Source organism: Phlebotomus argentipes, unplaced genomic scaffold (genome assembly GCF_947086385.1).
Source record: "Phlebotomus argentipes unplaced genomic scaffold, Phlebotomus argentipes genome assembly scaffold_18, whole genome shotgun sequence".
In the NCBI taxonomy this organism is placed as follows: Eukaryota; Metazoa; Arthropoda; class Insecta; order Diptera; family Psychodidae; genus Phlebotomus; species Phlebotomus argentipes.
The window spans coordinates 10,047,182-10,061,355 of NW_026776177.1; the positions used below are offsets into that span (position 1 = coordinate 10,047,182).

Consider the following 14,174-nt stretch of genomic DNA (forward strand, 5'->3'; position numbering starts at 1 on the left):
AGAAGTGTCATGTGAAAATTTAAAACACTAAAACACTCTTTTACACGTACCATTAATACCAATTTATGCATAGAAATCATGGAAATGCATTCCATATTTCCAATTTTACATCTGCAGAAATAACTAAAAGCATCCTGCTAAATACCATGATTTCACTCAACAATTAGACTTTGAGGATACTTTGAGCAAAAGAGTTCATATATAAGCGAAACTCTCATAATCGTAAAACACCAAATTATCCCCATCGTTGGTGGTGAAAATTTTAATGCACAAACTGCAGAGAAAGTTTCCATCATATAGCTCTCAATTCCCCTTGAAAAATAATGCACCCAAAAGTTGAATGGCGACTCCCAAGTGGACGCTTTGTGTGAATCCTCTCGAGTTGTGAGCGCAAATTGAATAAATTTGCCAAAATTTAATTTATAGTTGGGCCACGCAAAAGTGCGCCGTCAGCAATGTGTGGTTTGATTTAGTAACTAAATACGGTTGAACAAGTTTTCACGAAAAAAATGATAGGTACACCAATTATTCGCCTCAGCTCATTACGGCCGCTTCGTTCATTTCAAAACCCATGCACTATGTGTGTTTGAGGGGTTTCAGCGGGTGGGCCAAGCTGTATTTGGCAGAGCAAATACTTGCTTGGTGCTCATCATGAGGCGATTGTTGATGAATATGCTGAAACTTTTAAATGTGGTCGGAAATTGTGGCTCAAATTGCAAATACGTGATGTTTGCATAATAATGCGCTCACTCATCGTTATTTAATCAACCCTCGCAACACCCTTATCTCTCCTCCACATCGCGAAACCCACTCAAGATCTTCCCATCTTTATTTACACACTCTATGCACTCATAAATCGCTGAAGAATGCAAGATCTTCTTAAATCTTTCCCTGGGCTTTTGGAAACACCCCGGAATTCGCATTCACTTTCAGAACCTTTGAGAACATTAGCAGTCTCATGACGATGCGACCAATTCACTGGGATGTGCATCGGGATAGTCACTGAATTATTCCTCTTGCAAGTGCCTCGGTTTTATTAATTTACAACTACGCGACTTCTCGTCAACTTTCCACAGCCATTCACTGTGAATTCTTGTGAATTCCCATTGAGATGAAGCAGAGAAGAGCGCACTCTCATATCTCTGGAATGGATTAAAAATCACTATGAATTGTATGCACAAAGACGCGATGCAGAGCAGACTGTCAAGGGGATCACAAGTGTTTTATAGGGGAAACAATGAGGCCTCATTGCATAACCTTTCATGCAAATAGTCAAGCATGAAAACTTCACAATTAAGTATTAATCAAGTCTATTCGGGGAGACTCTCAAAGTAGGTTAATGCCAGCTCATTTAGGGATGCTGAAGAGCCCCTTTTAGCCATTGCATTTCTGCTTCAAATTGTCCCCGCATTTTCTGAGACTCCCAAGATATTCGCCTTCTTAAAGCCTCAAAATTTAGTCTTCTATCTTTAATATGAACATCAATTAAAACCATATAATGCGTTAATCAGTTTGCAAGGCATTTGAAGAAACTCATGAGCGTGATAATTGGATGTTATGAAGATTGATGTGGAAATACAGAACATTTCATCCAAAATCTTTGATGGTTAATTTTGTCACTGAGCCTAAGTCTCTATTTTTAGTGCAATTCCTCACCAGACAAAATGTGGAACTTCTCCAATTTCCACATTTAATGAGGAGTAGCTCTGCATGGCAATGGAGTTCATTGGAGCAATTTCTCGCGTGATTTACTCATCTCCTTGGCAACATTGTTGTAAAACCCCAAAAGCGTGAGTTGAAAAATATTATTCTCAGTGATTCCTCACGTGGAATTGATTGAATACATTTGTCTCCCCGCACTCAGACATGAAATCAATTTCCAATCGCAATTGATGCCTCAGACAATTGGAGGCAGGAAATCGTGGCAATTAACATCCCAAGCCATAAGAGAGTGCATTGGAGAGAAAGTTACAGCGCGCGCGTCTTTGAATTTCTGCGCCATTTCTTCACTTTTTCACATGTGCCCACTAAACTCTTTCCAATCCATCAACTGAGGAGCACCAAATCGGAGACACAGAGAAATTTATGACTATTGGACAATATGTCCAATTGAATTTTTAATGGAGAAACATTTCCAGTGAAATGTCTTGTGTTTTTCTTGCCTCTTGGCGACACTGAGCGGCAGATCAGGAAATCCATTGCTGGCAAAACGGCACGATCCAAAATATATACACATATATTTCCAACCGTAACAGCCAATTAATAAATTGGCCAATCACTCACGCATTTTCAGGCATCTTCCATTATGAGGAACTCGCGGCGAAGCCACGCTGAAGACAATTGTTACACAATTTTTTTATTGATGAAGAAAAAATGATTGAGAAATTGTTTCCATTCCGGAAATAGCGCCATGCAAAGGTTGCGGCTCGCGCGAAGGGAGAAAAGAAGTGCTTCGCATCGCGAGAGACTTTAGCAAAATAAATATGGGAATTGGATAAGTATAATTGTAATTTCTAGAACTCACCCATTGTCTCTTCCCGCGAGTGCGGGAAATTGCACTATTGGCGAAGACGAAGGCGCAAGAAGAGTTGGTGGAAGGCGCACAAAATAAACCCAACGGAATTATAATATGAAAAGTGGGCCGTAGAAAGTGTGATTGGATTTGAGCTTTATTTTGCTTTGTTATATGTGTTTCACTCTTTGCCTTTTTCCACGCAACATCTCGCAGCCATTCCATGGGTGGTTCTCCACCTCCAATATGTTGAGCTGAGAGCAAAAAGAACCCCCTTCAAATGGTTTACTTTTAGCCCATTCAGTCGCTCGAGAGAGTGGAGAGAAATAATAAACACAGCTGCTGAAGAGTGTCATTAAGATATTAATAAAGCAATCACGATGGAGACGTGCGCGCGTCACTGACGTGCACTTGGAAAAAGCTGTTTGCTTTGGACAACGCGGGCGATCAGTCTGGTAAACACAGAATCTTAATTGGGGACTTTTAATGAATTTAGGAAGTGACTGAGACCCAATTTGAAACGTCTCGACTGACAAAACATTCTCACGAAGAAATCTTCGTGTTTGTACAAACATTTTTCTTCAAGTGCACCTTTTTGAGTTTTTGAGGAGAAATTGTGTAATTTCGCGTGCGATTAGAATCTCTGGGTGAATTCACCTCTTTTACCTCCACTTCTCCACAGTGAATCGTATCTGAAATCTGTGATATTTTCACGTCTGACTAACCCAATGAGCATTTTCCCGAGTGCCAGGCATCAAGTCCCAGAGGCCATCATCATTAAACCGGTCCATAGGCAAAACACATCAGAGACACACAGAGATTATCTCCAGAGTGTAGAAGCAGATAAAGAAATTCTGTGCATATTAATTTTCGTATCGGGTGAAAAAGCTCGTCAGAAATCCACTTTCTCATCCGTTCGCGCAACTGAAAGAGCCCCGCGATGCTGAGCCATGAATTAACTCTGAATGCGATTTTAATATGAAACACGTTCTCGCCAGGCGTTTGTCATTTGGGAAGTTCAGAGTCGGAAGACCACTTTCACCCGCGAACATCATCAATACATGCAAAGTAGGTGGCAATTTATTTAGGCGATCTGACACTGGCCTTGCCTGACTTGCACCTCAGCATCTTTGACACACATTCACCGCTCATGGCGCCTCTTCGAGCAGCCATTCGAAAAAAGTGAAAAGCTTCTTCACGGCAAAAGTATGTCCTTGACTTTCTTCCGGCATCACCGAAAGTTTCAACTTCTAGTCGTGCAAGAGCCCAAATCAAACACTTCACGCCATCAGAGGATGATAGTTTCAACGATGTTTGCAGAAACTTTCGCAGTCGATGGTGAATCAATTCACAAACTTTGCGGCACGATTGGGGCAAAAAAAAGAGACGAACTTTGCGAGTTGCGCTTGGAAAGCTTCTGAAAATGTGCAATAAGAATTTGCAATTTGCCAGAAATTGTGTGCGTCCTTCTCGCCTCAGCAAATGTGGAATTTTGCAGTGAAATTCATACTTTTCAAATTCACTTTTACTATCGAGACACACTCTATATATGAATTACACACGAGCCACAGTGCGGCAAAGTGCTTAAACTTTTTACGAGGAATATTGCTCGCAATTCAATGTAACAAATTAAATCATATAGGACGTTAAACGAAATTGCCATCATCCACAAATTGCAATTTTGTACCACACATCATGTTAACTTTGTGTTCTCAGATTACATTTTGCGCCGTAAGAAGAATTCATTTTACAGAGATTCACAATCATGCACAAATTGATATTACCATATCAAAAAGAGTTGTTTTGCACACAGCTGAAAACCCCTTTTTCTCGCTCCATTACATGCAATATTCTAAGCAATTTTCTCAGCCGCATACTCAATTTTCTCCCATGACTTGGAGAGTTTTTCATCAATTTTTCCTCGTGAAATTTCAATAAATTCTATACGCAATATTCACATGAATTCCGCCGATTTCATGAGGTTTCCTTTCACGATGTTTTTGCGAAAAATATTGGCGCACATCAAGAGGAATTGTTTGTAAAGCTTCTTTAAACGATTTGTTGGGAAATTGCAATTTTTCAGTGCTCTGGCATTTCCACTGCGGCGAAGAAGTCACGAAACTACTTAAGAATGTTTTCCTTTCCACAGAGGCACTTTTATGAGGAAAGTCACAGGCATTCCACCCCGCAGAGCTGAAGCCAAAGTCGAAGCGGACTTTGAGTGAAAAACAATGTGACAGGGAAGCTCTCTAGCATTCAAACCCGCGTGCCACTAAATATGGCTATAATGGAGCTCTTATATCGCCAGCAAAGTTCAATGAGAGTGGCTCGCGAGGCTATTTCCCATTATTTGCTTTCGAGACCACAGATTGGAAATAATTTAATGTGTTTTGCTCGCTGGGAAGCGCCCGTGAAGAGGCAGCAATTGTTATGTTTTATCTGTGAGTGTTAATTCGATATTCCTCCGGAGAAGTTATACCATCTTTTTCCCCTCTAAGTAATGACCTCCAATAGAGCGAAAGTTTCTTCGCGTCAGTGATGGATTGTATTGGGCGAGAGAGGAAAGTTTATGATGGCTTTACGAGAGGAAATAATGCATCCACAACTCTCAGTGTGTGCCCCGAAAAAAGGCCCCCTCATCACAAGAAATCACACATTTCAGGGAGCAATTCACAGCAATAGATCAACGACCATATAGCATGGGTCATCACCAGTGTTGATTTCAGTGGGAATCGCTCGAAATACTCCAACTCCGCGCAGAGTTCGACCACTTTGGAACAATGCGGCCGCCACACATGAGGATTATCTTCGCCCCAAATTACCATCTCAGACTTATCGCGCTGTGAGTAAATAGACAGCTCTTAATAGTTCTTTGTTGTATTTGAAAAATGTCAGGCGCAATATAAATTCCAGAAGATCACCCAAGTCAAGGTCTCTCGTGATGCCCTCATGATTAGCCGAGAGTCTCATCGGCGGGATAAATCAATTTATTTGCGTGAGAGATCAATTCGCCAATAATATAATTTGATTCTTACCATTCACCCGACACTGATTGACAGTTGGAAGCGCGATTCAGTGGGTTTAATTGACTTGTGCAGGGCGTCTGGCAGAGCTGAAGAAGCATTCCACCGCCACTGATGATGTAATTAACTTTATTAACAATTAACTACTGCTAAGTGGGAATGCTCTTTTTCGTCTCTCCCTCAAATCACCGACCAATTTGGTGGATTCCTCGCGAGATTTCACCACACCACAACCCATAAAGGGATGATGACATTCAGCGGCGTGCTGCATTGATGACGATTCGAGTGTAGAGAAAGATAAATCACTGAAGATCAGTGGAAAGATTACATTTTCCTGGGTGTTTGAAGAGTGATGATGATTGGAAAGAAGCGAAGAATTTGTCACGCATAACTTTGTCTCTTATGAAGAAATTTGGCAGTCGAAAATATGCTAAATAATGTCAAACTTTCATGATATTTCATCCCTTTCATCAGCATTATGACTTTTTTTTCTCCAGAGGTAATCAATGCTCTAATCTGTCGACAATTCGCCCAACTTCTGACAACGTCCAATTGCTCTGGTGGCAAAATTCTCATTTTGCGCCAAGGATGGTTGAGTGTCTGGAGCAACAATGTTGTGAAGAGAGAAGTTTTTGCGCCACCCCAATTATTCCTGTTCTTTCCATTCATTGCTTTTGGGGAATCTCATGTTTCTCGCGCTCTTTCCATCCATTTCTCACCGGGTCATATATAGAAAACAGGCGCACATTCCTCATAAATGGCCTTTTGTTGGATGAGAGCGCAGTGCGAGTTTGATTTTGAGCATCATTACATTTTTGTGCATGAAAACACCCGAAGAGTGGGATGGCCCGAAGACGCGATGAAGAGAAGGTAGAAATAGTCGAGAGAGTTTGTTCAATGTTATGGATGAACCCCTGAATCATTGGGTTTCGTTTTGAAAATCCGGTTTTTTCTTTGTTGTGTGTCTCAGTTTGAGGCCCTTCACAGCGCGTTTGCCGGCGAGGAGAGAATTTCAGCTTTTTGACTCACAATCTGTCCTATGGATGAGAAGCAATTCTCAATTTTCACGCTCTTTTCTGACCCCGGGCCGCGCGATGCTGCCGCCAGCATGTTTCGGGCTCCCATGACAGCATGTTCTGGTGAAATCACATCATGTCGCTCGTCGTATGGGAAGAAAACAAAGATCACCCGGCAGAGACACTGGCTGGAGTGGATTTCCTAAAATTTCATTAACCCTCCTTGATCTGATGGTGTTTTGTTTGGGCAACATTACATGCATGCGAGAAGTGAAGCAGATAAATGGGAAATTGAGTAAATTGCTCTGAGAAACCAATAATCTTCCGCTCCACCACTCCTCCGGTCAACACTGAGCTCGCGAGAGAGACTCCAAATCCCCAAACAGAAACCGTATCTTGCGCTATCGGGTCTCAATCGCGGCGAAGAATATGACTTCTTTCTGTGGTTTCAGCGGAGTAACTCAAGTACGCCAGCACATAATGTATTGCCCATACCATAAATCCATTTTGTACATTAACATACACACACACGCGCGTTTCCAGGGAGATTGGATATGAGTCAAAAAGAGCCCCACAAATGCCCACAGTCTTTATTGTGTCTGTTTTGTTGCTGACTTGCTTACTTCCCTCTCTCTCTCGTGTCGATCTCTTTTTCAATCAAATAAAACAAGTTTTAAACACCATCAATGCAGGAGCCTCACATTCAACTCACGCCGCACAAGCCTTAACACTCACCCTCTCCAGAACACTCAAATTTCAGGATGCACGAAGAGCGTTTGATGGGATTTCTCAAGCGATTTACGACCATGTCTGCTTTTACTTGCTCGCCCACCCTTCGAGATGTGCTCTGCTAATGGTCCTATTTTTACCCGATAACACATTTAGGGCAGCTTCACGCCCTCGGAAATGCAATGACCTTGGATTACTCTCTATTTCTGTCGGGGAGCCCGTGATTGAGCCCATGAGTTGAGACATGTGTTTTCCATGGGAATTAGATAAGGCTAAAATTGGTAATTCAAGGGCGACGCACTTACTAATTAGTCTTCTATGTGACTATGTGAGTCAGAGGAAATCGCTTTCCATCTGCTGATCCCAGCCTCAAGACGAAATAGCCACAGCGTTTGCTGTCTTGGTTTCATTTTGCACGCCGCAGTCGTCATTGTCCATCGCCAAAGGATGGCCAGAAGCGATGCGGAGGAAGAGGGCGAACTGAGCTGGCAAAGTTGTGAAACTCCTTCGCATGGTTACATGATATTTTTGTGTATCTCGTAGCAAAATAGCAGCATTCAACCATGTTCTTTGATGGCATTTTTTGTTGTCTTCCTCTCCTCCCACTTTGAGCAGATCGGTTCTCGTGTGTGCCAAAGACAATTTTCTACCATTGGCGAGAGCATGAATCAGGTAGAGAATACAATCTTTTTTCCTTGCGGCGCACGGAGATTTCGACTGTGTGCAGTACAACACAAAAGATCACCAACGAGATTTACCAAGCAGAGATGGATTCAGAGAGAAAGAGGAGGAAGAAGTGCGAGTTGGATGGATTTGTGCCAGGCAACAGCACATTTTCTCCGTGAGCTGTGTTGATTTGGTTTCTGGAATTGGAAAATAGTTAGAATTTTCCCCTCAAATACTCCGATGATCCATCGCAAGTGCGCTCTTTGCTGCGGCACATTAGAAAGTCTCGTGATTTAGTGTGGTTGGGAGTATGAATTCACTTTGGCGTCTCGTATATGTGTTGTTTAACGGTATTGACGCGGAACAAAGGCAAATTCACATAGAGACCATCTCACCTCGACCACCAAAGCCCCGCTCGGTGAAGAAGAGGAATATCATCCCAACACAGAGAATGCCATCACCATCGCAAACGCCACAAGAGAGCCAAGAGAGCACATTTGGGTGTATGGAAAAGTGCACATGCGAGAGGTAACATTTGTGCAAAAGGCCAATGGTTGTGTGTTGAAGTTCTTTTTCTTTCACTCCTTTCCCTCCGCCGTCATTCTCGATTGTGTGCTGCCGCGAAAGTAGGCCAAAAATTGAGTTTGGGGCTTGAGAGACTCGGCAAGTGAATTAGATGAAAAATTAATTCTTTTCTCACAATTCACGGGCGACGCCAATGGGTTTCGCTCCGCACAGTCTTTTCTGACTCTGTGCATTTTGCTTCTTTTATTCTCCCCATTTTATTGAATTAAGCCACGATTTATAGGCACAGACAGGCGAATTGAGAAGACCGAAAATCTCTTTTTCACTCCCATAAATCACCCACGGAGGATTCTCAACTTGAAACAGCCAAATAAATCACAGGCAAATTAGTAGGAAAATCCTCCTCTGATGCCTTTTACACCACAAGAGTGCATTTCAAGGGAGCCCCGAATAGTTCCTCCTCAATTTCTTCGGCACATCGCACGACAATTGGACGTCGCATTGCCATTCGAATTGTATTGGAAATGACTGTTCGAAGTGTCTGTCCAGGAAATTGCTCAATTGTCGGGTGCAGCTGCTCATAATATCCCCATTGTTCCCTACTTTCGAGCCCTCCAATAATAATTGACCCCTTCCGCCCAGACATGGCCGGCAGAGCCAGCAAATGCGTCAGCGAGGGTCACTTTTTCCCAGACTGACCAAAATGTCGAAAACAAAACCGAAGCGAGTGATAAAGGCTCGGGCTAATGAGTACAAATTAAATGGAGCTCACAATCGTGCCATTAAAGCAACTGTTGTATTTTTAATGACTCACTGATTCATTGGCGATGCAGCAAATCATCGACAGTGCGATCAAATATCAATGAACACAGAGGGTGGAAAATGGTACTTTTTCTGCCGCTGCAATTGAAACCAATTAATTGGGTGGACTCTTCAATGGGTGGGCATCAATACCCTCAATTAGGGGGGAATCGCGTTGGCAGGGAAATTAGGGTGGACATTTTTAAATGAGGCAAAGAGTTATCATTTTCGCATAACCACAGGAAAGTGGAATTAAAAACACACTATCTAAATGAATATTTCACAATCACAGCGTTGCTTTTCATTATGGCACAAAACTGCCTATATTGAATGACTTTTTAATCTCACAATTTTCATTATTACTAATTTACACACTATCCAGGACATTGAGGATTACCCTCGATATCTCGATTTTCCCACTCGCGGTGTCTCTGAGCGCTCAAATAAATTTCAGTTTCACCTCTCCAATAAAAATCCAACACACACCTAAACTTTCCCTCTAATGAAATCAAAATGAAATTTATGAAATGCAGAGCTGAGAAATTTGCACAGAACCTTCGAGCTCAAGCATTTCCACACACAAAGAGAGACGACTCCTTGCGATGCTGGAAGCTTGGCAAGATTGCAAATGAAGATACTTCAATCAACGGAATCTCAGCATGATTGATATGATTAGTCGCTCAAGAAAACAACAATAACGGTGCCGGCCTAAAAGGTAATTGAAGTTAATGCCTCGAAACTTATGCAGTTTGTTTGGCAGTATCCTCAAGTGGCGGAGATGAAAATAAACAGACATTCTATGGGAATCAAATCAAAAGTCTGTCGGCTGTACCGTTCGGAAACTAATGGCTATTGAGTCAGGTGTTGCTTATTGTTTGACTTGGAAATATCTTAAGGGAATTGTATGGAAAAAACATTGCTCGATGACGTGAATTCAGATTCAAGTTTAGACTAATCGAAGGTCTCTGGAGAAATATTGGGAACATGGGATTTCTTTCGGAAACATCTCAAGAAATTGCATCAGCCAGATGTCAAGGAGGATGCGTCACGATCCTCCTGACTGAGCTAGACCAATTGAAGGACTGAACGTAAAACTGGGCATTCGTGGACTCACCGTCTGATGATGGGCAGCGGGAAGACGTATCTGGTGTCGTTGGCCGCCACCACGGGCCCCACGGGGATCGTGGGGATGAGGGGCGGCGGCAAGAGCGGCGGCGGGGGCGGGGAGGACGTGTCGAGCGGCAGCGTGGAGTAAGGCGGCGGCAGGTGGCTGTTGAGGATGTCGGGCAGTATCTCGAAGGCCGGCCGCACTACCGCCCCGTGGGGATGGATGTGCTGCGACCTGCTCCTGGCCTGCCGCCTCTCGCGGCGCTCGCGGCGCCGCTGCTCGCGCGCACTGATGCCGCTCACGGGCGGCCGATGCACCGGCAGATCGTCCGTTTGCGCCTCGGTGGACGTGAAGGTGCGCTCGGGATCGGCGCACACCTCCTCACTCACGTGCGTGTCACGGGCGCACTCATTGGCATTCACTGATTCACTCTTAGCACTACTCACAAGTTGCACAGGCACTGCTCGATAACAATTAACAATACTCACGCCAGACGGCTGGTTCACAACATCCTGCTCTTGATCACTCTGGTTCACGTGGATCGTGAGGCTGGGCCGCGGCGCGTCCGCCACGAAGACCGTGGCGGCGCCCTCGGGCGCGTCCGTGGCGGGCACACTGAACCTCATTGCATGGTAATCACTCCTGCGGGCCACTTGCTCACTCCCGCGCGACAAGCACCCGTCCGGCTGGTCGACTCGCACACAACTGCCGCCGCTCGCCGAGCTGGGCTCCGAGGCAACCGAGGCGGCCCCCACCACTCGCGCCGATGCACCATGTGAGGCACACACACTCGGGCGATCGCCACGAGGTTTACTGACCCCAAACACTGAAGGTAGATCCGCGAGTGTGCTGTTCGGCGTCGGGCCCGCTCGGGCAGGCACGATGGTGTCGCATTTGGAAAAATGTAGGTCTCCATGGCAGCCCGACGACGACGCATACATCACACGCTCGCCCTTGCCGACGAGCGGCGACAAGTCCACCAAAGCGCCAAAGTCGCCGGCGGAGAAGCGGCCCGCGGCGCCCAGAGAGTCCTGCAAGAAGATCGCCCATCATCATTACCGTTCGCCCGCTTCTTCTGCCTCAATTCAGCCAAATTGACGAGAAGCCGCAGACACAGACAAACACGCATTAATATTCGATGGAGTGGGAATATTTCATGAGCTCAACTCGAGTGCTCGGCGACGTTCCTCTGTGTATATTTGGAACAATTGAGATCACTTGAGTTTTCGCTACCGAGATTTACGGCAGAGCCACAAATGGGGTTAATCCACTCTTTATTGCCCGATCTTTAATCGTCGAGCACAGTGTTTTACTAGCAAAACCATATTTACGATCATGACAACAGAACAATTTTAACATTTAAAGGCTAAAATATATTCTACGCGAGTATTTAAAAATTAACTCCTCATTTGTGCTGTTTTTCACTCTAAGCGCAGCTCTAGCCTAGAGCCGATCAAATAGATAAGCTCTCAGCAAATCCCACTCAATTCTCCAATTTGAATTGGAATTAATTGGAGAGCTTCGCGCAGCAAAATATTGTGACAAACTAATTATTGTCATGCGAAAGAATTGATCTCGTGACGGACAGCTCTTGTTTCGCCCACAAAATATTGTCATTGACATTGGGTGTCAATTGTGTGGCCAAAGCAGAATTGAACATACATTTGTACAGAAATTGGCGAATATTGAATTATGGCAGACGCATTGTGCGAATAGGTAGAAAAAAGCGCGCAGTATTTATTGAAACAACTGTTCATTATTATTAGGCAAATCTGATATTATCTCACATTTCAGCGTGAATTTCAGTATGAATGTGCTATTCAATAACGGAGGCTTCCGATGTTGAGGCGCGCTTGATTGATCGCTGATTGACAAGTCGATGGTGAGATATTGCATTTGAAAAAAAAGCCCACTGAAAATACATTTTTGAGCATCACTTTACACTTTTCAAACGCCGGCATTAGATGTGAAAACCTCTTTCTCTCTCAGCCATGGCAAATCCACCCAATTCGACGATCTCTCAAATCTCCGTCGCTCTTGTGGCATATTGTGAAACACACTGGGAGATATTCAGTCATTTGCTGCTCAGTATAATCTCGCATCATTTTTCATTCAGCCACTTTTTTGGGTGAGAACCTCCCTCGTTGGAAATTAATCCTATCGTGTCAATCAAAGAGCTTGTTTAGAACTAAAAGCCTGTGCGCTTTGCACGACACCTGAGTCGAGTCGTTTCTGTCGGTGACTTTCTAACACATCTTGCCGTGGTGACCTCGCAAATTTTGCTCAAAATCCAAATATAGGGAGATTTTGGCTTGGCGTGTCTCTGAAATCTGTGGCTGCTCTTTGAGCGGTTGCCAGAGTTGCAGAGTCAACAGATGAGAGACTTTGTGAGCTCAATTTCCCTACTTCTAACTGAAATCGTGCGCAAATAGAGGCTTTTCTCTCTGATCTCTCGTCTGCAACTCTGGCTGTGGAGAAACACGAGCCTCACCTGGTACTGGACGAAGTTGTCAGTGAACGAGTGCGGCATTCTCGAGTAAGGCAAGCTGTTGATCGACGACGCGGGAATCTTCTTGGCGAACACGAAATTCTCATAAGACGGCGGTTTGGCGAGGTGGGGCGTCGGGATGAAGTAGGGCATGCTGTATGGCCTCTGCGCGAAGCTCACGGACTTCCCTTTGCTCCTGGCCGGCCGTCGCGGCGACGCCTCGCCCTCGTCGGAGGACGTGGCCGAGGGTGTCCGCTCGTAGGGCGTCCACAGCATCGAGGACAGCGCCTCCTCGACGTCAGGAGGACGCGTCCGGCGCTCCATGGTTGCTCAACGCTTCACTCTCTCCGCGAGAGTTTCCCCAGCGGCGACGCAACACTCGTGCTACTTTGCATGGTCACTTGTGCAAGAAATCGTCGGGTTTCATTCAATTAATACCACCCATACGTCAAGGGTAACAATGCAATTGAATAGCTGCCGTTCGCGCTACAACACATCAATTGTCTTACATGGCGCTTTTCTGCTCCCGCCGGAAAAGTCCGCACATGCATTCCACCGCGGAACAGCCGGAAATCTGGGAAAAGACAAAAAGAGTTCTTAGAACAAACATTGGACAAGACATTTAGAAAAAATGCACCATGAAAAAAGTGCAAGTTTTCGCTCACACTCTGAAAATCACGGGCGCTGAATGATGTCACTGGGCATCAACGAAATTGTTACTTTTCCCCATAAATATGGAATATATACATATATATGAAAAAAGTTTAAATATTTCAACTGTGAAGCAATAAAAGCGTATAATATAGAAATTTCCATTTCATTTCAGTCTCTCTTTCCCTTTCGCTTTTTTTGCGCCGTTTTTGCCCAAAGTCTCGACAAATTATTTCATTTAATTTCTTACACCGCCAATTAGTGTTTGTATTTTTCGTCAAAAAGGCCTCTTTTTTCTCTTTTTTCAAATGAAAGCCGTGTGCGTGTTTTTGCTTCTTTGTCTCATAGAATTTCCCCTCTTTTTGGCTGTGGCAAGAAAAATTGCACGATATTTCACACTCTATTTTAATCGCATCTTGTCGTATTTCTAGACACACCAGACTTGCTGGGCAAGAAGATGGAGTGGCGTTTTTTTCTTCTTCTTCTCACATCAATGATCTTAAGCAGATCGTGAAGATTACGACGCCTCAGGAGTGTGTGTCTCTCATATCACTTTCATCGGAAATGGCAAAGTTAAAATAATGGTGTTTGTTTTGCAAATAAGCAGAGAGAAGCGAAAGAAACTCTTAAATTAAGAGTCTCGAAGTTTTGATGA

The 14,174-nt window shown here is 44.2% G+C and overlaps 1 protein-coding gene across 1 annotated transcript in view; it reads right to left on the bottom strand.

The window, feature by feature from the left end:
• Positions 1-13,192, bottom strand: part of LOC132259138 (uncharacterized) — a 41,623-nt gene extending 28,431 nt beyond the window's left edge. Inside the window, exons 1-2 of the mRNA XM_059756690.1 lie at positions 12,872-13,192; positions 10,387-11,411 (exon numbers count right to left, since the gene is read on the bottom strand). Of these exons, the coding sequence (XP_059612673.1) occupies positions 10,387-11,411; positions 12,872-13,192 (1,346 nt within the window). The remainder of the gene's footprint in view (positions 1-10,386; positions 11,412-12,871) is intronic.
• Positions 13,193-14,174: the final 982 nt, after the last annotated feature.